Consider the following 24,255-nt stretch of genomic DNA (forward strand, 5'->3'; position numbering starts at 1 on the left):
CCCTGGACATCTTCTCCCCACCCAGACACTATCCCCCTCCCCCCGGACTCCTTTCCTCCCTCTGAACTCCTTTTTTGTCCCCGGACACCTTCCTCCCCCGGGCTCCTTCCACCCTCCAAGCTCCTTCTTGCCTCCAAATGCCTTCCCTTACACCCTCCTCCTAACGTTCTCTCTCCTCCCCCCTTCCCATCTCACCGCCCGACACCTTTGACCCCCCCCTTCAACTTCACCCCACTGACACCTTCGTTCCCCCCTCCCAACCTCACCACTCCCCCGCCCATCCAGTACACCTTCCTCTCCCAGTCAAACCTAGATCTTCCTCTCCCACCCCACCACAGCCCCCAGTACACTTTCCTCTCCACTCACAGCTAGACCGTCTCCTCCGCCACCACCCCACCCTCGTTGATCATCTGTAGCAGCCTATGGCCAAGCCCGTGATGTCCCAAAGCAGGGCCCAGACATCTAGGAAGCTGCTTCGCGTCCTTGAGAATCTACCCAGCATGCGATGCATGTGTTCCTCCAGAGTCCGAAGCTGTAGGGCTCCAGCATCTACTGCTCCTCGGATGTCCGCGACCTGTGCGAGGCCCTAACGGTAGGTCCTGACTTCTGCACGTCACGTTTGTCCCGGCGTGTTCTGGGCCGACGTGTTTTCCCGTCAACGTTGCGGTAAATCTGGCATGGGGGACGATTCTGGTCGGGCCTTACTTTGCATCCCATTAGTGGGATTCAAAGCAGGTTCACGCCGGCCTCCAGCGGGATTGGTGTTCTGCCATGGCGTACACCATCGGATGATCCCGCTGTGCTTTCACGCCGGTGTGAAACCGATTTTTGGCCTACTCGCCATTATTTCCGCCACCCCGCCCACCATGACGCCCGAAGCCAAAATGGCCAGAAAATTCCAGCCACAGAAAATGTTGAAAATACTCATCAAATCAGGCAGCATCTGTAAAGAAAGGAAAATTGTAACATTTCAGGCATATCCCTTCATCAGAATGGGTTGGATTTCAATGGGATCTATATATGAAATGTTATATTTTTCATCTGATCCCACTTGACTTGCCAATTGCTTCCAGATTTGCAGCATCTGTGGTTTTTTTCATATTTTGGATTGCTCTCTCTGCAATTGGTGTCTTTTTTACTTATTGCATTGAATTGTTTACATGATAATATTTATGGGGCTGTAGCTCTCTCTATAAGAAAATATTAACAAGTTTTCTTAGACTTGAGACACTAACAAGGTAAGTGAAACTCTCCGTTTGAATATTTGTAATAATTTGTAACATGCTCTGGATGGTTGGTGGAGTTAAATCTCTTTCATTCATGAGCATTCATGTGCATCTGAAAACAAAAACCCATGAAAATAAGAGCAGCAAACTGTTAAGGAGGAAAAGTACCATCACTCAAGTAAGGGGAGATCTGTACAAAATGTGCTCCTTTTGGGTAGAACAAGGCGGCACAGTTTCAATAAAGGGGTCTCCCATTTAAGTTGGAGATGAGGAGGAAATTCTTCTCTCAGGGGGTCGTTAGTCTTTGGAATTCTCTTCCCCCACAAGCAGTGGTGGCTGGGTCATTGAATATATTCACGGCTGAGTTAGGTAGATTATTGATTAACAGGGAGGTCAAGGATCATGGAGGACAGGCAGGAAAGTGGAGTTAAGGCCACATCAAATCAGCCATGGTCTTATTGACTGGTGGAGCAGGATCGAGGGGCTGAATGGCCTACTCCTGTTCCTATTTCTTATGATCATATGCTCTTATGGATCTGATGCATAAAGAGGAGCTCTTCAATAGCAGTAAGCCCTTTTGCTGAAACTGTTTTAGGAGCTGCTAGTTAGTTTGACAATTTTTTAAGTTTAGGGCTATGAATAGCTAGGCCAGGATTTTATGGCCCTGCCGTGGCGTGTCTCCCACTGGCGGATGCAGCGAGCCATTTAAATCTCCATCCAATTCGGCGGGACCATTATACCCCGCCGGGTGGGAGGGGCCATAAAATCCTGGCCCGCGTATTTAAAAAAAAACTCTGGCCCAAAGAATGTCCTTTTGTTCGGTTTTTGTAAATAAGCCCGAGGTTTATTGCTGTGCCTCTAAAATGTATTGGAATTTCTATTAATTTTGTTTAGAGCATTATATTTTGTTCCTCCAATATGTAGGGATCAGGGAAATGCGTTTAAGCATTATTTAATATGTGACTTTTGGCTTGCTAAGTAAATGCTAATTTTTAAGAGTCTTTCTGATCAATTTTTGTTGTGTGATCAAGTCAATGAAATTAGTTGTTTTTAACCACACTTAGCCGAGCCCCATGAGAGACTAAAAGAGAGAGGAGGCGAGGTGGCATGTCAAGAAGGGAAAATAATGAGCACTGAAATACAGTGCAGACATCCAATAGAATATGCCGGGTTCATACCGTAAAGTCAAAGATGGAGTAAAAATTCTACTTTAGGCACAATTGGCAAACTATACACAAGATGTGCCAAAATTGTGCATGGTTTCTGAAGTGAATTTTTTCTCAGGTTTTCACTGAGACTTATTTGCATATCGGCGAAGATAAAATCTTCCCATGAACCATGCAGTACAATTGGGTAGTGCCCTAGAACTTAATTGGTTATTTTTATTTTCTTTCATTAGAAATATTCCTTGATATATTAAAAAATGGTAACCTTGTGCAGTTTTAATAACATAGCCCAATATGGTTCCTCATAAAAACATTAGCGTTTTTAGGAAGAGTGTCTAGTCCATCATCTGCGAGTAACCTGATTTTAATAACCTGAAAATGGCTTTTGAAAAAAAACAAAGATAGAATAGGGGACCAAGTCTACACAATATTCCAGACAGAAGGATAGGAACTTCTGATCTAGGAAGTTTACATACGAAAGGTTAACATGCTTGGCCAGCATTCTTGTTAACATAGGCAATAAAACAAAATAAATGTGACGACACCTGTGATAAGTATTTGCCCATGAGTTTGTTGATCGGAAGTTCCACCCATGTTCATGCCAAAGCCCTGTGCAATCTTAAGTATCCTGACAATTGCTATGAAACCCAACAATTTATTTGCCTTCTTTATTCTCTAGAAACACTGGGCTCATGTTAACCTGTGCACTAATAGTCCCATGGCCTCTCTCCTGCTCGAGTACATTGTCACATCCACATTCTTTCGGTCATCTCACCATTTTAGATTTTCCTTCAATTTATTTAATCTGCCACTTGTTGCATACAAACTCACCATCTCCAATTTCTCCTGAATTTGTGTACACTGGTTCTCATTATCTGGCATTTCTCCCATCTTGATATTGTCTGCAAAATTAGACACCTTTGAATTGACTCCAGTGTAACTGATCCCTCTGGTATATGACTAACAACTGACTCCCTGTCCGAAGGCTTTTTATTTGCTACTTCGAACCATTTGAAAAAAAAATTCACTTTAATACGTTACCAACACCAGAAATGCTGAAAATACTCAGCAGACCAGGCAGCATCTGCAGAGAGAGTTACAAAGTTAATATTTCAGGTCAATGACCTTTTGTTCTGAAACATTAACTCTGTTTCAAATTTCCAACATTCGCAGTACAGGTATTTTGCTTTTCAATACATTTCCATCTGGCTATCTCATGCAACTGAAACTTTTACATGGGGCAGGGCTAAATACTTCTTAAAATCCAGGTAACTAACATTTATTGTCTCACCTCTACAGAGAAATAGGGTGGAATTTTCCATGCCTGCCGGCGCTGTGCGTGTTCGGTGGACAAGTGGACAATATGGCGTGATCGGTTTTACGACAGCATGAAACCAGTTTGCGATCGTCAGCTCAGCCTGCCAACGGCAGGCCACGTTTCCTGCCATTGGACATTGGGAACCTCATTGTAATACATAAGCATTTCGTTATTAGGCCTGCCCGCCGGAATCGTCCCCCGGCCCCGCTGGTTTGTCCATCCACGTCAGTGGGAAAACACGCCAAAATGTTTCACAACAGCACATAAGTGACATACACTTGGTGGCCAGCACTTTGAGGGAACTCGGAGGTGAGTCCACAGCAATATTGTGCAGCGCTCGCCAGGGTCGCCTGTCCAACTTTAAGCTTGAGGGGCGCTGGGGGGTCGGGGTTAAGGGCAGCCCTGCCGTTGAGGCCACTTGGGGGGGTGCGGGGGTAAGGGCCTGCCATTGAAAATAGTGCACAAGCATTTGGGGTGGGGGGTAGGGTGTGTGAGGGAAGTGGCCATGCATTAGGGAAACCTGTACAAAGTAACCATTCCTCTGCAATGCAGACAGTTCAGGCGCAGTCACACTGACATGACAGGCTTCTAGCTTATTTGTCCACTTAAGCAATGCAGAGGCATCAAAGTGCCACCAAATGCTCCAAAGCTTTTCACCCCCCCTCCACAACCCCGGCAAAGACTGCAAAGTCATGAGCATTTTAGTGGACAGCAGAACATTTGGATGACTGCACACGTTGTACAATCTCCTTGCTAAAACTGGCCATGGATCAGTTACTGCGAGAGGTGCTCACAGCCCCTTGCAATGTCACCATTCGGGTTTGGACCAGTCTCCCTGATGGTTCAAGCTAACAGGGCAGCCATGCGTGGGTTAGGAGAATGCCAGTGCCTGAGCTGACAGCACAGCATGCAGTCTAATGGGCAAATCTGCTGCCAATCGGTGGGGTGGGCTGGGCGGAGGTGGTGGGGTTTCGGGCAGCCATGCAGCGCACTAATCTCTGGCCATCCAAGTGGTGTCCAGCGCTCTCCGGGAAGCGTCAAGAGGCCTTCACACTTAACCAGGATAGGTTCTTAGTACACCTATGCTAACCCACGTGTCTTTCTCTTCCATCCTGCAGAAGGACTACATCAGGATTATGGAGTCTAGTGAACTAGCTTTATGCCTGATGATCTACATAGAGCGAAGATGATGGAGAAAATAATGACTGAGGCTCCTGGCTGCGCAGAGGCAGGAGCAGCAACCTCAGGAAGAAGTGGCAGCTGGGGCTCCCACGCACGCCGCCGAAGAGCCAGAGCGAGCCGTGGCTGGTCGACGCCTAGCGACACCCAGGGTCTATAGACACCGCCTGTCATTCCTGCAGATGACCAACAGCCAGTGTCGCCGAAGACTGCACATGTCTAGGGAACTGTTGCTCATATCTGCCACTTATTGCAGGACATTGCGCCACACAGACATGGAGGGTATCCACGGCCAGTGGCCGTGAAAGTGAGCGCGGCACTCAATTTCTAAGCCAGTTCCTTTCAGGGCTCCACAGGTCACCTCTGTGGGATCTCTCAAGCCTCCACCCACAAATGCATCCATGGGGTGATGGATGCCATCTTCAGGAGGGCACACAACTTTGTGCATTTCGCCCCAGACCAGGACAGCCAGGATGCAAGAGTGATTGGATTCGTCCAGATCTCAGGTTTCCCACAGGTTCAGGGTACGATCGACTGCACTCACGTGGCACTCAGATCTCCATCTCAACACGTGGTGCAACACGTCGGCATCCCTACATCAACTGCAAGGGATTCCATTCGCTGAATGTGCAGCTGGTGTGCGACAACCACAAATGCATCCTGCAGGTCTGCGCATGGTTTCTAGACAGTGTGCACAACTTGTACATCCTCAGTCGGGGTCACAGATCCCTGAAGTATTCCAGGATCCACAGAAGCTGCAGGGATGGCTCTTCAGGGACAAGGGCTACCTGCGGAGGTCATGGCTGATAGGCGGCCTCAGACTGCAGCAGAACAATGGTATCATGAAGCTCATGCTGTAGCTCACAACTTGGTGAAGCAGACCGTCGGAATGCTGAAAATGAAGTTCCGGTGCCTGGACCAGTCTGGTGGAGACCTGCAATACAGTCCGCAGAGGGTGTCACACATCAGCGCCCTTTACAACCTGGCTCTGCAATGGGGAGGCGAGCTGGCTGAGGAGGAGATGGAGGAGCTGGAGGTCTCCTCTGATGAGGAGGACGCGATGCGGATAAGGCCGAGGAGGTCCTCGGAGACGCCAATGACGGGGATGAGGCCTTCATACTGGCTAGACGAGGAAGGCGGGCTCGGAAGGCCCTCATAGCTGCTAGATTTGTGGAGGATGATGACGACATGCAGTGAGGTTACCCCATAGATCCTCACATTGCACCTATGAACATTTGACTCCAGTCTGGCTTCTGGCAGCGCGAGTACCCTCTCTGAGAATGCTCCTGTCATGGAGACACAGTGGAGACCCTAATAGTCACTCAATTGCAGGAGGATGATGACAACACACAGTGAGGACACTCCATAGATCTTCACATAGCCTCTGAGAATGTCTGACTCCTGTCTGGCTGAGGGCAGCTTGCTTGCACTCTGTGATCAGGGTCATTTCATAAAGACACAGCCACGAAACTTTAGAAGCATCTGATCCTTTGTCCGCCTTCAGCGCCTGAGCCCTTCAGGAGCACAGGATTAGTGGTTACAGATGCTGAAGTGATGGAGGCCAGCCTCACCTTGAAGGTGCTGAGAGCACACAAAGAGAATAAGAGAATTCTGTGGTGCCTGCCCACAACATTCTGGCAGCAATGACCAGCATCGCCGAGGTGCAGGCATCAGTAATGTTTCCAGGGAATGTGAGGCCGGACCATCATTTTGGTTTCAAGGCTGCACAGGGCACAGGGAAGAGGCCCTGGACCGAGACACCTGCCTTTATCCTGTGCAGAAAGGTTTCACATCTAAGTGACAAGAACACTGCTCATCAGAACGAGGAGCCATAGGCAGGGAGGCATTCTTAGGAGTTTATTGACAATAGTGAACAGTATGTACAACTGTTTAACACCCATGCCCAGGCTTGCAACTAATTCTTCTTAACTTTCCTAACCCTGCCGCTACATCTTAGTGCTCCCCAGCGGAGGTGGAGGCAGCCTGCTAACTGCAACACCCTATCTGTGATAAGTTTGGCAGGCGTCCTCTGGAGGGCCAAGACTTGGAGGGCCTTGGCCTGCTTTCGGAGTCCTGCTGTGTGGCGGTGGCACCCTCCTCATCCTGTGGAGTTGGAGCTGCTAAGGTCACAGGGAGAGGGGATTCAGATGGGCCAATCACTCTCGGGGTCACCTGAGTGTATGGCCCCGGAGTGTGCACCTGCTGATCCTTCTTCCTATGGGTGCCCGAGGGCCCCAGGTTGACTTCTTGAGGAGAAGGGGTAGTGGGAGTGAGATCAGGCTGCCCTGCACCCCTCTAGCGTACACACTGTTGGCGACCAACTATGGCCTCAGCGATGGAGTTCAGCCCACGCAGCAGTGCAGGTGTGACATCCTGGACCAAGGTCTCTATGGCGGCTGCCATCCTACCAGTGTTGACCTCGGTGCATTGGCTTGCCAGCGTTATCACTTCAGTCTGAAGACGGACTGACTCCTCCATCGTGCCTTGCAACCTCGGACATCCTTTCCTGATGTTCCCGAGTTTGCAGCTTCAGCAACTGTTACATGACCGAGTCCAGAGGCTCGTCTCTGATTCAGACTCAACAAATTTCTAGCCTCCAGCAATCTTCCAATTGCCATACATCTGGGAAGTCCCTGCCGCCACCTGCTGTGAATCATTCAGTGTGATGTGCTTACCAGATTGTTAGTCCGAGGGTACTGTAAAGTGAGGTTCTGCTGAGGTGTGTGTCTCTGCACTGGTGGAGGGTGTGGGTTAGCGCTGTGACAGGACTTCAAGGAGGGTGCCTTCAGATTCCTCTTCAGAGATGTCTTTGATGCTTGCCTGGACGCCCTGGGTCATGGACTCTGTCGGCTGTTTTCCAGATGTACCTGAGAAAGCAAAAGGAGATAATTAGTGCATAGCAGCGGTCACTCATGGCATGGCTGTCTGATGGTTGTTGCACTGCTGGACCCTCACTTGGTAGAGCACCGCCAACCTCACTGTCAGCACAGGAACAATGCAGATCCTCACCGGCCAGCTGGATGGCTCTGTTTTCAAAATGAGTGAGGACTCCACCGGTCTGCAACCTCTCCCTCTTGTTGTGTGCCAGCTTGACCTGCATGAATAGAGATGGAGAGAGTGTAAGCAGGATATTTGCCAGCCCAGATCATAAGTATGCCTGGCATGCGTGAATGCTGATGGGATGGGATGAGGACAATGAAGGTGTGTGTGTGAGAGAGTGAATGGTGATGTCCTTTGAACTGGCAGTGAGTGAGGTGCCGTGTGGATGTGTGATGGGTTTGTGAGTGTGTGAGTTGAGAGTGATGAAAAGAGTGGCTTACCCTGCCGGGACAAAGGAGATCATTCATCCTCTTGCGGCACTGGGTGGCTGTCCTCTTCTGAAGGGCGCGTTGGCGCTGACCACTGCTGCCACCACCTCCCAAGCCTGGTTGTGACGTCGCTGCCCATCCTGCGGCCAGAATGGGGGTGTAGATATCCCGGCAGGACTCCACCGCATCCAAAAGGTGTTCCAGAGACATGTCACTGAAGCGGGAGGCTGCAGTCTTTTTGCCTTTCGGGGCCATCTTGTCTTCCATGCAGCAGTAGTGGTCTGGAAGCACTGAGGTGTGTGCTTGCAGCTGGACTTTAAATATAGTGCCTGGTATAATGAAAAGAGTGACTTACCCTGATCATCGAAACGGCGTGTTTCCTGGGAGTGCATAAATAATATGGCGAGTTTGGGACGATACGGCGCAAAAACCGCCATTGCGGCCGGCGGGTAAAACATCGTTTTATTCATCCGCTACTGCATTTAGTGCGAATCTGGGATGATTCCGCCCATAGTGTCCTAACCAACTCAAACTTGACTTTATGAGAACACAAATACACATGATCTAAAATATTAAAGACTGTCCTTACCTTAGGAATGCTCTCCTGCGTAAACATTTCAGTAGCTTTCTTTGAAGTGACATCACTGGAAGGAGGGAATGGTTTTCCCATCATCCTAGGAAAAGTCTGCTGAGCAGGAGGTTTGATTCCAGATACCATCAGTCCAGTCGTATATATCTTAGTTCTTGACAACTCTGGTCTGTATCTGTCATGAATGGAACCAGGAACACTGAGCACAGAGAGGGGTTTATTTTCACATGTAGCACTCTTGTACTCTTTTGAAATGCAGGGTTTAGAAATGGACTCGGTCCATGTTGAAAGTTTTGGAGATAATCCTAAGGCATCATGTATAGCATCGAGTGGCTTTACCTGAAGTGGTTTTCGAATGTATGTTATAATCTTAGGTCTTACATACTTCGGTTTAGGAATGAGTTTAGCTTCAGCCTTTCCTTCAGGCTTGGACTGGTAATTTGTTTCTGTTTCTCCTTTGTCTGTTAGAACAGTCCTGGGATGTTGCAGGATTGGTTTTGGGATTCCACTGTTACAAACAGCTTTATCAGAAGCTTTAAAGAATGAGTTTGATGTCTGCATATCCCCTAATGGAGGTAGTAGCAAAGATTCTGACAGTATTCCAGCACGAAGCAGCGAGGTTTCCTTAAAAGCAGAATCTGAGGACTGATTGGTAACCTTCATGTCAACCTCTGTACAAGTACTAAATGCAGGATTTACAGTCTGTGAGACCACCAGGTTCTCAGAGTGCTGAAGCTCTTCAGAAACCCCTGTGAGTTGTTTTTCTCCAATTATCATCACATTACTGTTTATTTCACTTGCTTCCTTTTCGACAGGACTTTCATCAACGTACTGACCAAGACTAACTCTTGGTCCTTGCAATACATCCTTGCCTGTACTTGCATCTTGCTTAGAAAGATGTTGCTTCAAAAGTTCTGAGTGTGGGATGCTAAGCGCTTCAGCACCTTCCTTCTCTGCCGTTTTAGAAATGCTTTTCACTTGAACTGCTTCATGTTCTAATGAACTACTGTCACTCACTATAGATTGCCTTGCGTCTCCTTTTCTGCCCCCATTGATTTCAAAGACATCATGAAGGCCATCACATTCCTGCTTAGAAAGTTCATCAGCTCTTGTACATGGCACTTTATCATTTTCAGTGTAGTTAACTGCCTCCTGGGTAGTGTTTGGAACTCTAGAAATAGTAGATTTCACATTGGCCACATTATTAGTAGCATTTGAAAAAGAGCTTCCAAGAAGTTCAGCTGTTTCTATAGAATGTTGAGTACCAAATTCAGTATGTATCAGACTGAAGGTTTTATTTTTACAACACTGCCTCATTAATACTGAAGAATTGTTTTCAGATACTGGACTATCGCCAGCATAATTTTCCACTTGGCGGTCTAAGAATTGGTCTTCTTCAACATTGAGATTTTTAAGATGTTGTTCTTTTGTGCTATCTGGCAGATGCTGTACTGTTTTAGCTATGTCTTCAGGAAGCCTGGTGGGTGATTGTTGGCTAATATCACAAGGCTCTATTTCCTCCTTTACTTCAAAAGTATTTCTTCTGCTCTGAACTCTTGTTACCTCAGACAAAAATTCACCAGTCTCCTGCTGGTCATTTGTAGAGGGCCGATTATGCGCATCAATTACCCCACATTGATCGAGTAATGCATCCAGGTTTACCTGGGCTTCTGGTTTATTAATGGCAACCAGTAGTTCACCACCTGGACCTAGGGTAGATACTACATTTTCACAATGTGAGGTGCTTACATTGACAAGGTCAAGTGGCCTTTCTACCTTCGTTTGCAGTTCTGGGGCTGATTTCTTGTTTTCTGCGGTAGATGAGTTAGAATGAAATACGATCGTTTCAACTGAGGTGCAGTCAGATGGGGAGATGGCTTTGAACAGATCTTCTGATGCCCTCTGTGAATTATGAGCGCTACCAGTGGCATCCATGCAGAATTCCTGAAAATTCAATGGTCCAGTACAACAGTCAGTCATTGAGACATTATCTGGTAAACACCCAATACCATCTTCTCTGGATTCACCAAGCTCTATGGACATATCCTTTTTATTAACTTTCTCCAATGAATTGGAAGATGAAGAGTCCTTGCACGATAATTGTATGAAATGCATTTTTTCATTTTCATCTGTCGCATCTATTTTTGGCCATTGATGCTCCTTAGCAGCTTCAGCAACATAAGTATGCCTCTTAAGGGAATACCATTCCTTTTGAATTTGAGGAACATTAACAATTTTACCTGTGCCAAATTTCCGATTTTGCTTGTCAGGACATTGCAAACTGCAAGCTTTTTCATGGTGCTGGGTATATTCAATATTTTCCAGTTCTACAGTTTTAATTTTATCAATTTTATGGAGCACTGAAAACTCCAGATTTCTGCTTCTGTGTGACTGATTTCCGACCTCAGCTGATCGAGACTCCCCATCTTGCTTCACAGGGTCATCCAGAGCTTCATTTGGCAGCATTACGTTCTGTGGTAAGTGTAGATGCTCATTCAGAATACCAGCTGTTAGGTTATGTTTCTTTTCTTTTTCTTCTGTTATGTAAGTCTGGGATGTTATTTCATTTGCATTGGTGTCTCCATCTGTTCCTACTCGTTGTTCATTGTTATTCTTTACTTCCTTTTTGTTGCCCTCTTTGTCTGTGCAGAATGTACTGTTCTGAATTGAAGAAGTCATTTTCTGTCTTCCTTTCCCTTTCAGATTTATATTTTGATTAGTTCAATAAAAGATCAAGTAATAATTGTTAGTGACGAATAAATGTTAAATGTGTCTTTGTTTTCTTTAAAATGGAAAGAAACATAATCTTCACTTTGACAATGTTGTTATATCTTTGATGACTTGTTAGTAAACCCTCTTGCGAGACAGAATGTACTGATAAAATATTCTTTCCTCAGCCAATTTAGAGCTTTACAAGTGTGTTTTACTGTTTATCACTGTAGAATTTTTCACTCATGTATCATTCTTTTCTTTCACATTTATTTATTCATTTTCTCACCCCTTAAATGTTAATCTTGTACTCCACAACAAACCAGCTTCTTTATCCTTACCCCTGCAGTTCCTTATTCCTCGCTGCAGTTGACTGGTCTTCTCAGATTCTTTTAAATAGTGACCAGTTGCTCTGTTGAACCTGTACAAATCATATACAGAAAAAGACCGTCAGTCTCTCCACTCAGGGCTTTAGCGAAGGGCACAAACTATATTTAACCAACAGTTTGCAACAAAATATCTGATGCACCCTGTGGAGCCAGATTAATTTCATGCTCTAACACCCAGCCTAAAAGGCCAACAACCAGGAAAGCAAGTCTCTAATGTAAACCCTAGTACAGTAACAGAAACCATTCCTTGGCTATTTATGGATCATTGACTCACCTCTGATTACGGCAAGATCAGACATTCTTCATTTTTGGCAAAATATTAATAAAATGATATTGTCATTTACTTACAGTATTTGAATTCAATTCTATCAGTTACCTTTAAAGTCATTTTTGTTGGGCATTAGGTTGCTTCCCTGAGTTGCCATTTCAACGCAGTACATTTCTGAACGCAGTAAAAAGAGCTTTGGAATGTCAAAGAGCAGCTGTGCTGACAAAAATATACAGTACGTGCCACAATAGATAAATAATTAAATGCAGCTACAATTCTTGAGCTTTTGCACTGTAACCCTGAAAATGTCACTGCTTCAGATCAAACTAACAATATATTTATTCAACAATTGAAAATCTTAGTTGCATTCTCCCAGTTGAAGGGCAGAAAATGACCATAATTTGGAGTATAATACTGGAGGATAAAAGTCTGCTGAACATTTTGACTAGAGTAAAAGTTCTGCCAGCGGTGAAAAAAAGAAAATTTCTATATCCTGTTAGAATTTATTTCTAATTCTTATTTCAAACTGCCTGCCCTAATCCTTTCAGTGGGATGGAAAACTTTGGCCCAAGGTGCTGTGGAATCTTGATGGAGTTGTGTTGGGTGTTGCAATTTTGGGGCAGAGTGTAGAACATGTGAGTTTCTGCCCAATTGGCACACTACAAAATATTTCAATGGGAGGAGTGAGGGAATAGGCACCTCTTCTGCTCACCGCTCCTCTATTATGGCAGCATTTTGGGCAATTCTGACAACTAACCAGGGTTACCGCAAATTTTTGGGAAAAGCATCAGATAGGTCCATTGGTGCCTATATCTGTTCTGGGTCTAATGATCCAGTCCCAGAAGTCTGAGAAATCAAATACTATTACAAATGTTCCCATTTTTCCAGAAGCAGAGCCTACAACAGCATATGGAAAAATGACAAAAAATGTCAAACTGTCTTTCTGGCCCAATCTGTGCCTCATGCTTCACTTTTAAAGTGGCATGATGCCATTCCAGGTTTCCAGTAGCAATGCAGGGATGTAGGCTCTTGTTACACCTCTACAGGAACAGAATGCCCTCCCCAAATATTTAAATGATCCATACCTGTCATCAGCAGGCAGAAGTTAGTTCCTGCTGCATATCTGGCCCCTTGACATGGCCTGAAAAGGCACTACTCTACTTATCTAGGCGGTTTCAGAGGCCAGGATCCACAAGTGAGTGGTTTTTTAAATGTATGTTTTTACTATTTACAGCTAATACTACTGTCATAGAGCTACTCCTGATGCTGTGCTTTATTAAAGTTAATCCACTAGACTTACCTCTCCTGACCTGGTTCACTAAATTGGTTCTGATATGAGAGGGTTGTTCTATCATGAGAGACTGAGTAAATTGGGTCCATAGCCTTTGGGGTTTAGAAGAATGAGGCACAAAATCATTGAAACATACAAGATTCTGAAGGGGCCTGACAGGGTGAACACTGAGAGGTTATTTCCCCTGGGTGAGGAATTTAGAACAAGGGGGCACAGTTTCAGGATAAGGTGCCAAACATTTAGGACTGAGATGAGGGGAAATTTCTTCACTCAAAGGGTTGTGACTCTTCGGAATTCTCTACCCAAGAGGACTGTGGATTCTCCGTTGTTGAATATATTCAAGAGTGAGATAGACAGTTATTTGATCTCTCAGGGAATCAAAGATTTTGGGGAGCAAAAGAGGGGTTGGAGCTGGGGTACAAGATCAGCCAGGATCATGCTGAATGGCTCGAGGGGCCAAATGGTCTGCTCCTGCTCCTAATTCTTATGTTCATGCCCATTCTATCCAACATCGATTTTAAACATAGTGACTGCCAAGTGGACAAAAAGCGCATGGACTTTGTGCCTGTGGTTTCAGCCAGTGTCCTCTCTGTAACTGTCACTCTTCAAAGGAAATGTGGGAACAGAAACCTGGGCTTGGATTTTCGCTCTCAAGACGGGTGCACAGAGTTGGGAAATTTCCTGGCTTGGCAGACCCTCCTCGGGAGAAAAAGCCCCGAATGTTCCAGTTTTGTTCCAATGAGGGGCACCGGGTGTGTGCTGATGTCTGGCCCGCTGCCCCTGAAAATAGTTCAGAGGCAGTAACAGGGGCTGCCGAGTGCCATGGCAGGCTGGTTAAAAGGCCCGCCTCAGTGCTCTGGGACATCGTCACAGCTGTAATAAAAGTAGTTAGGCTCTCTAGCCCTCACCCCTCACATGCCTCACCTCCTCCCCATGCCCCACCCTTGACAAATCATACCCCCACCAATCTCCCCAAGGCCCTCATAACCTCCATGCCAATCTATATCCCTCTAGCCAAATCCATGTCCCCTCACAACCACCATTCCAACCTATGCCCCTCTGCCCACCCCCCCAAGGCCCTTTATAGCCCCTAAGCCAACCTACTGCCAACTCATGCCAATCTATGCCCCCACCCACCACCTTTGCCCTTTTGTCCTCCATGCCAACTCACTCCACCATGGGGAGACCTCAGAGCAATGCTGAGATTAAGTAAAATAAAGTTCTAAGTATCTATTACAGACTTCACTATATAAAAAGCACACTCATTGATAAAAGGGCATTCAATACATTTAAATCCTTTCAAGTACTTAATCCTGTATAAAAAAATTGTATTCCTAGCCCCACCTCAAAACAACTTATAAACTCTTGAGCTGTCAATCAAACAGTGAACTTATAGGCCCCCACACTGCGATAATGATAGGTTGTGGAAGCAGTCAAATAGCAATAATACCATAATGATAGCCCTCAGGCTTATGTCAGCAAACAAATATTGAAATTGCAAGCACCAATTTTTTTTCAACTCAGAGACACAACAGGCTGTTTCTTTTTCTAATTTAAAGAACACTGGATTTAATTAACCTGATGGCTTGACAGTTGCATAGACCTTATACACCTTTTACACAAATCAGATCTACTCTTAAAAATCGTAAGTAACACACTGCAGGAAACAGGCTTTGCTCCTTCAAAAATGGGTTTTGTTTGAACTCAGCACTGAGGGTTTCCTCCATGTATAAATCACATCCCGCTCCCAACCCTACTAGTGAAAATAGGATCTGTTGGAAATGGGGGAGGGGCTACTGGATCCAGGGTCCCAGCGCTATTTTGGCTAAGGCGTGTGGTCCACACGACTCTCTGAAAATCTGGTCCCAGGTCTTAAAATATCCTCTGTAATTACCATTTGAGGCCACATAATGCTCTGGGACCAAAACATTACTTGCAAAAGTCTAGTTGCACACTCTTTTGCAGCCCTTCCTCCTAGCCACCTAAGCAAGGCATGTCCCTCCCTTTGAATATGACCAAAAAATCGGATTAAATGAGCACAAAAAATGGATTAGAAATGATCTTTGTCTGAAACTGAACTGAATAGAAAATGCACTTTTTAATTTTCTCTTAATGTACCCATCATATTATAATGATACATTTGGAATAGGATCAAGGCATTCTAATTGTCTCAGGCATCAGGGGAAATTATCAATTTATTTTTGCCTGAAGAACAGACTATGGCAAAATGCTTTATTTTCCAGTTTAAACACAAAAATTATGAATTTCCCTTCAACAAAATACAGTAAAATTAATTTATCCTTCATCTTGGATAAAACATTCTAAACATTTTCAAAAATAAATGTTTATAAGAATAATCACATTTCACAGTGGATATATTTATTTTCCTTTGTGTTTTACGCAGACCCGCCTACCTACAATGTAAATGCAAAAGACACATTGCACATACGGTGATTACTAAATCACAAGGTACACTTAGACTGCATATGTATTTTTACTGCTTGCTCCAAAAGTTCAAAATCAATTCAAGGAAAGAATGCAGCTCAAAACAGATACAAGCAAGAAAGCTTCTGATCGGATTTGAATCTTTTTCTTTGCAAAAAGGAAAGCTTTCTTCCTCAATAGAGCGAATACATATTTGTTTCAAATTTACGTCACTTCCTTGCTCTAAGAATAAATCCACTGTGATTTCAGTGGCAGAAAACAATTCAGCGGGGAAAAAAAACAGGTCAGCTCTGTCCTCTTCCTATTGTGGTGGCTTCTGACTGAATGCTGAGCAACCTCTTGGGAGGCTGTTTCAAAGTAATAAAAAGGGTGCCTGTGTGCATGGTGGGTGTGTGCATGTGCGTATGTGTCAGGGGGTGGGGGAGCAGAAGGGAATTGTCAGCTACTGTCAATGGAGTGCAATTTTTTATGTAAGACAAGCCCATAAATATTTAATTACAATTCCATGACCAGACAGCACAGCAGAAAAATTTACTTCTTTTTCTATCTCTTGTTTGCTTTTCACTCATCGGCTACTGCCTTTGCAGATTGGAGGTTCTTTCACTGCTCATTATTCTGGCCTCTTTCTTCCCCAACCTTGGCCATCTGCCAGATATTTTAAAAAATCAAACATTTCTTTTCAGCACAAATTTAGCGCTTGCTATTTCAAAGAAAAAGACGCACTGAAGAATTTGTGCAAACTACTGAGTGGGCACAAATTATATGCTACACCCAGGAATACACTATGCTTACTGTCATACGTTTTGCATTCATAGCAGAGCAAGAAGCAGTAATCAATTGGCCTTGAAAATTCAAGTTTGAAATCAACTGCAGCTGCGGTGTTTATTTTAAAGATCAAACTGTTAAAAAGATTAACATCTGGTTGACTTTTTCTCTATTGATTGTTTGCTTTTTTTTTAATATTGCTGTTTAACCAAGCAGCCCTGATGATACCCATTAGAATATGGCCTGAGATGATTTAATAATTTCAACATCAAAATGCCAATTGATATAATAAATACTTTGTTCGGATTTGAAGCACTGACTCCAGGTGGAGCAAGTGGAGTCAAAATACCACCAGAGACAACAAACAGAGGCAATGTTGGATGACTTTGGTAGTCATTTTGCTTTGGCCAAGGGTAGTCTAAGCTCCAAGTTCACCCATAAAGGTAAAGCATTTGTCCAAAGCTGGCTATTCACCTATCCATCCGGGAAGTTCTGTGTCGAGAAACTTGGGGTATGATTTCAACTGGTATTGGTCTCAAAACAAGTAGCCAGTGCCATTTTTTTTTATTTATGGGACATGGGCATCACTGGCTAGACCAGCATTTATTGCTATAAAAACAAAAAACTACTGCGGATGCTGGAAATCCAAAACAAAAACAGAATTACCTGGAAAAACTCAGCAGGTCTGGCAACATCGGCGGAGAAGAAAAGAGTTGACGTTTCGAGTCCTCATGACCCTTCAGCAGAACTGAATAAAGTTAGGAGAGGGGTGAAATATAAGCTTTAAGGTGGGGGGAGAGAAGTTGGTGGGGGTGGGGGGGGGGTAGTAGGGACAAGCAAGCGGTGATAGGAGCAGATAATCAAAAGATGTCACAGACAAAGGAACAAAGACGTGTTAAAGGTGGTGAGATTATCTAAGAGAATGTGCTAATTAAGAATGGATGGCAGGACACTCAAGGTACAGCTCTAGTGGGGGTGGGGTGGAAAGACTGACAGGGCATTACAGGTATAGATTTAAAAATAATGGAAATAGGTGGGAAAAGAAAAATCTATATCAATTATTGGAAAAAACAAAAGGGAGGTGGAAGAAACGGAAAGGGGGTGGGGATGGACAAGGGAGTTCAAGATCTAAAGTTGTTGAATTCAATATTCAGTCCGGAAGGCTGTAAAGTGCCTGGTCGGAAGATGAGGTGCTGTTCCTCCAGTTTGCATTGGGCTTCACTGGAATAATGCAGCAAGCCAAGGACAGACATGTGGGCAAGAGAGCAGGGTGGAGTGTTAAAATGGCAAGCGACAGGGAGGTTTGGGTCTTTCTTGCAGACAGACCGCAGGTGTTCTGCAAAGCGGTCGCCCAGTTTACTTTTGGTCTCTCCAATGTAGAGGAGACCGCATTGGGAGCAACGAATGCAGTAGACTAAGTTAGGGGAAATGCAAGTGAAATGCTGCTTCACTTGAAAGGAGTGTTTGGGCCCTTGGACGGTGAGGAGAGAGGAAGTGAAGGGGCAGGTGTTGCATCTTCTGCGTGGGCATGGGGAGGTGCCATAGGTGGGGGTTGAGGAGTAGGGGGTGATGGAGGAGTGGACCAGGGTGTCACGGAGGGAATGATCCCTACGGAATGCCGCCAGGGTGGGTGAAGGTTGAAGGGGGTGTTTGGTGGTGGCATCATGCTGGAGTTGGCGGAAATGGCGGAGGATGATCCTTTGAATGTGGAGGCTGGTGGGGTGATAAGTGAGGACAAGGGGGACCCTATCATGTTTCTGGGAGGGAGGAGAAGGCGTGAGGGCGGATGCGTGGGAGATGGGCCGGACACGGCTGAGGGCCCTGTCAACGACTGTGGGTGGAAAACCTCGGTTAAGGAAGAAGGAGGACATGTCAGAGTAACTGTTTTTGAAGGTAGCATCATCAGAACAGATGCGACGGAGGCAAAGGAACTGAGAGAATGGGATGGAGTCCTTACAGGAAGCGGGGTGTGAGGGGCTGTAGTCGAGGTAGCTGTGGGAGTCGGTAGGCTTGTAATGGATATTGGTGGACAGTCTATCACCGGAAATTGAGACAGAGAAGTCAAGGAAGGGAAGGGAAGTGTCAGAGATGGACCATGTGAAAATGATGGAGGGATGGAGATTGGAAGCAAAATTAATAAATCTTTCCAGGTCCCGACGAGAGCATGAAGCAGCACCGAAGTAATCATCGATGTACCAGAGAAAGAGTTGTGGGAGGGGGCTGGAGTAGGACTGGAATTGCTCTTGTTCAGAGGGCAGTGTTGTGGGTCTGGAGTCACATGTAGGCCAGGCCAGGTGGGTTTTTACAACAATGGGTTTTTTTAATCAAGATTTTTATTGAATTCAAATTTCACCATCTGCCATGGTGGGATTATGAACCCAGGTCCCCAGAGCATTACCCTGGGTCTCTGGAATACCAGTCCAGTAACAATACCAGTATGCCACTCCCCATTTAAAAGGGGTCTACCACCAGGCATCCAAAGTGGCTGCCTGGAAATCTCTTAAACTGTGGTTAAATTATGAGGCCAAGTTGCATATGCTTGGCTTGAACTTAGAAGATTGAGGGCTGATCCTATCAGGATATTTAAAATGTAGATAATAAGAACAAGTGGACATAATCTTAAAATTAGATTTGGGTCATTCAAGAGCAAAATTAGGAAGCATTTTTCACAAAAAAGGGTGGGAGAAATCTGGAACTCTCTCACCCAAAAGGCTGTGAATGCCGGAATAATTGAAGCTCTTAAGACTGAAATGGATACAGTTCCATTAGCTAAGCATATCATGGAACATGGATAGATGGAATTGAGGTGCAGGTCAGCTAAGATGTAACTGAATGGCAGAGCAGGCTCGAGGGGTTGAATGGACTACTTCAGTTCCTGTGTTTTTGGAGGATCAGTAAAAGCACTTTTGCAATATAAAATGCCATTAGGGTGACTCAGCTCGGTTCTATGTAGGCTAAAATAGTTCTTATGGATGCCTCAGAAACTCCTCCAATGATACTATCAGGATGGACTGTTTAAATGTTTAAATTACTTGCTGATGTTTCTTAGCCAGTAAATGAAGCGTCTTACCAGTCCTCATGGGATAGAGCAGTAAACATCAGGGTACTCACCAGACATGGGCCAGGATTTTATGGCCCCACTGCGGCGTGTCTCCCCCCCTGCGAATGTGGCAAGCCATTTAAATCTCCATTCAGTTCGGTGGGACTGTAATATCCCGCTGGGCGGGTGTAGCCATAAAATCCTGGCCATGGTATTTGTCTTTTCAATTGGCAATTACCCATTCACCTTTCAAAATATATATATTGCAACTTTGGTCCATCTGTTATTTTTTAATAGTTCACATATGAGTGCTGATTTCTTAATTGGACACTCTCAATAAGGACCAAATCACAGGTCTGAATCCCATTAATTTTTATTCATTCAAATTAGCAGAGAAAAATCAAGAACTCAAAATCTATGACTTCCTGACAGTTGCTCCTCCCTTCTTAGGCAGTCCCTTGGGATCGAGGATGACTTGCTTCCACTCAGCTTCGATGGGTTCTGAGATGGCTGATTAGTCCAATGCACAATCTGCAGACTCCGCCACATGCAGGGTAGGTAATGCTTGGAGGGTCGGGTAGATGAGTTGTTGGGATGTTTGTGTGCTCTCTCTGATGCCTCAACTTTGCCTCTGCGTAATCCTGATGAAGTCTCTCAGTGTGTTTGGAGCCTTCTTGAATGAACCTTCTCCATTTTAGTCGGTCACAAGGCAGGGAGTCCCATAATTCGTCTGGGATATTTGGCATCTACAGGGATGCTTTAAAGACATCCCTAAAGCATTTCCGTTATCCTCCTGGGAGTCTCCTGCCACGACAGAGTTCCAAATAGGGCAGCTGCTCCTTTTTGATCCCATGAAAGCCTTGGATTCTGTCAACTGTGAAGTCTTCAGGGTCTGCGGCAGGTGGTGAGGGAACCAACAAGAGGGAAAAACATACTTGACTTCATCCTCACCAACCTGCCTGCCGCAGATGCATCTGTCCATAACAGTATCGGTAGGAGTGACCACCACACAGTCATTGTGGAGATGAAGTCCCGCCCTCACATTGAGGATCACTCCATTGTGTTGTGTGGCACTACCACCGTGCTAAATGGGATAGATTTCAAACAGATCTAGCATCTCAAGACTGGGCATCCATGAGACGCTGTGGGCCATCATCAGCAGCAGAATTATACTCAAACACAACCTGTAACCTCATGGCCCAGCATATCCCCCACTCTGCCGTTACCATCAAGCCAGGAGATCAACCCTGGCTCAATGAAGAGTGCAGGAGGGCATGCCAGGAACAGCACCAGGCAAACCTAAAAAAAAGAGATGTCAGCCTGGTAAAGCCATAACACAGGACTACTTGCGTGCCAAACAGCATAAGCAGCAAGTGATAGACAGAGCTAAGTGATCCCACAATCAACAAATCAGATCTAAGCTCTGCAATACTGCCACATCCAGTCAGGAATGGTGGTGGACAATTAAACAACTCATTGGAGGAGGAGGTTCCACAAATATCCCCATCCTCAATGACAGGGGAGCTCAGCACATCAGTGCAAAAGATAAGGCTGAAGCATTTGCTACAATCTTCAGCCAGAGGTGCCAAGTGGATGATCCATCTCGGCCTCCTCCAGAGGTCCCCAGCATCAGTCTTCAGCCAATTCGATTCACTCCACTCCAAACTGGAGTCAATGGAAAAGCAGGGGGAAAACTCTCCACTGGTTGGAGTCATTCCTAGCATAAAGGAAGATGGTTGTGGTTGTTGGAGGTCAGTCATTTTAGCTCCAGGACATCACTGCAGAAGCTCCTCAGGGTAGTGTCCTCAGCCCAACCATCTTCAGCTGTTTCACCAATAACTTTCCTTCCATCATAGGGTCAGAAGTGGGGATGTTCGCTGATGATTGCACAATGTTCAGCACCATTCACAAGTCCTCAGATACTGAAGCAGTCCATGTTCAAATGCAGCAAGACCTGGACAATATCCAGACTTGGGCTGACAAGTGGCAAGTAACATTCGCGCTACACAAGCGCCAGGTAATGACCATCTCCAAAAAGAGATAATCTAACCATCGTCCATTGACGTTCAATGGCATTACCATCACTGAATCCCCCACTATCATCATCCTGGGGGTTACCATTAACCAGAAACTGAACTGAGCTAGCTATATAAATACTGTGGCTACAAGAGCAGATCAGAGGCTAGGAATTCTGCAACGAGTAACTCACCTCCTGACTCCTCAAAGCCTGTCCACCATCTACAAAGCACAAGTCAGGAGTGTAATGGAATACTCCCCATTTGCCTGGATGAGTGCAGCTCCCACAACACTCAAGAAGCTTGACCTCATCCAGGACAAAGCAGTCCACGTGATTGGCACCACATTGACAAATATTCACTCCCTCTACCACCAATGCACAGTAGCAGCAGTGTGTACCATCTACAAGATGCACTGCAGGAATTCACCAAGGCTCCTTAGACAGCACCTTCCAAATCCACAACCACTACCATCTAGAAGGACTAGGGTAGCAGATAGATGGGAACACCACAACCTGGAAATTCCCCTCTAAGTCACTCACCATCCTGACTTGGAAATATGTCGCCGTTCTTTCACTGTTGCTGGGTCAAAATCCTGGAACTCCCTTCCTAACAGCACTGTGGGTGTACCTACACCACATGGACTGGAGCGGTTCAAGAAGGCAGCTCACCAGCACCTTCTCAAGGGCAGCTAGGGATGGGCAATAAACGCTGGCCCAGCCAGCGAAGCCCATGTCCCATGAATGAATATTTTTTAAAAGTCTTATGGAGTATCCTCCTCAAATTTGGCTGTTCTCAGAAATTTGTTGCCTGTTGCCATCCTCCGCCTACTCCACGATGACATGCGAGCCATCTCAGTGAAGACTGGGTTCAAACAATGTTGTGTCATCACACCAACCCTCTTCTCCATTTCCCTTGTTGCAATGCCATACCTCACCTCCAGCAAATTACCCACAGGCTTGGAGATAATTTACAGAACAGGTGGAAAACTGTTCAACCTGCACCGTAATCCAAAACCAAAATCACTCCTGACAGATAACCTCTGTGGTCGCCACTCCTCACTAGGAGCACCAAATCAGGGAATTAGCCCTAGAAAGATATTTAATTAATATTTATAGCATATTTGTAATAAACACTAAACCTATGAGCTTTTTTTATTCTTGTCCATTGATATCCCTGGAGTCTGCGAGGAATTATGGAATGAACAAGACAGAAAAAGTAGAAATCAATGTAGATGATTATCAAAATCACCTCAATGTTTTGTGGATTTTGATTCAATCCATCAAAAACACAAAATTAAATATCCTGCATTTCACTGCAGTGGCAAACTTTACTTGCATTACGAATGTTATCACAAATGGAGACTATAAAGCAATAACTTTTTTTTCAAAATGGCACTAATTTCTCAACATCAAAGCACACAATAAATCAACTGGCGAAGCGTCAATGATTAATTACCTCACACAACGGAAACCATTCAAACTTCACATGCTCAGTATAAATCAGTCCAACTGCACTAATCTGTTCCATGTCACCATAGCAACGTACCTGAACAGCAACCACATCTTAACTGCAGCCCAGCACAGCGACCATGCATCAGCCTTTGCCCATAAAACTGTGTCAATAGGCAGAGGTGCACCATCCTTGGAATGCTCAAGGGAAAACTGCCTTTGCAGGCTCCATTTCACCAAGGAAGCACTGACAGGGGTTGTGCCTTCTTTTGGAGTGTGACCTCCAGCCATCTCCATCACTACCTGTCAAGGTCACCACAGCCCTGAACTTTTACGCATGGGGCTCATTTCAAGGTGCCGCAAGAGTATCAATTAATCTTCGGTTTACAGATGGATCAAGCAGGTGACTCGATGCATTTCACCAAGGTAAATGCATTCTTCTCTTTCTGCATGGGAATAAGAAGGATCTGCAATTTTTTCAAATATCATATTCCCCAAGAACAGCAATGAAGGTGCGCATCTGGCCACTGGGAGCCCTACACACAATCTTATGCTCTTCGTGGACCACGCAGGATTACTCTGCCGCTTCTTCTAATTTGCTATTAACTTATTCTAGCCCATCACTTAGGACAATTAAAATGAAGTACAACCAAATTCATTACCCAATTAATGATTTCTATATGTATATACTTGTTGCTTCAAAGCTTTGCCTTGGTCACAGTGTATATTTTGAGTGATGCAAAATTTAAACTAGTGCTCTTTCTATCTGCTTCCAGAATAGGAGTAAGTGAGGAAACTTGCTGGTGAGTGTGAGCGGAAATACCTTGAAATTCCAACATCTTCTCAGTTCTTTGTGCTGGGTCATCAGGTGGTACTGATGGTGTCTCAGGACATCTAGTAAACAGCATGGGGCAGCAAAAAAGACAGTAAATGATCAGGCTATTATAATTGCCTTGACATTTGTAAAAGACTTAGGGCCTTTATTACTTGGGCCTCAGCAGCAGTGGACACTGCAGTTGCCAAATGCTCCATCTCAGGCTGTAGTTCTGTTAAATAGATATGTATGACTAATGTATGATATATATCTAAAACATTA

At 45.1% G+C, this 24,255-nt stretch overlaps 1 protein-coding gene across 1 annotated transcript in view; it reads right to left on the bottom strand.

The window, feature by feature from the left end:
- LOC144682737 (microtubule-associated tumor suppressor candidate 2-like) overlaps positions 1-24,255 on the bottom strand; it is a 563,465-nt gene that overhangs the window by 348,166 nt on the left and 191,044 nt on the right. The window contains exons 2-3 of the mRNA XM_078545375.1: positions 11,837-11,916; positions 8,787-11,482 (exon numbers count right to left, since the gene is read on the bottom strand). Coding sequence (XP_078401501.1) covers positions 8,787-11,465 — 2,679 coding nt within the window. The 5' untranslated portion in view covers positions 11,466-11,482; positions 11,837-11,916. The remainder of the gene's footprint in view (positions 1-8,786; positions 11,483-11,836; positions 11,917-24,255) is intronic.

Source organism: Cetorhinus maximus, chromosome 7 (assembly GCF_964194155.1).
Source record: "Cetorhinus maximus chromosome 7, sCetMax3.hap1.1, whole genome shotgun sequence".
NCBI lineage: Eukaryota > Metazoa > Chordata > Chondrichthyes > Lamniformes > Cetorhinidae > Cetorhinus > Cetorhinus maximus.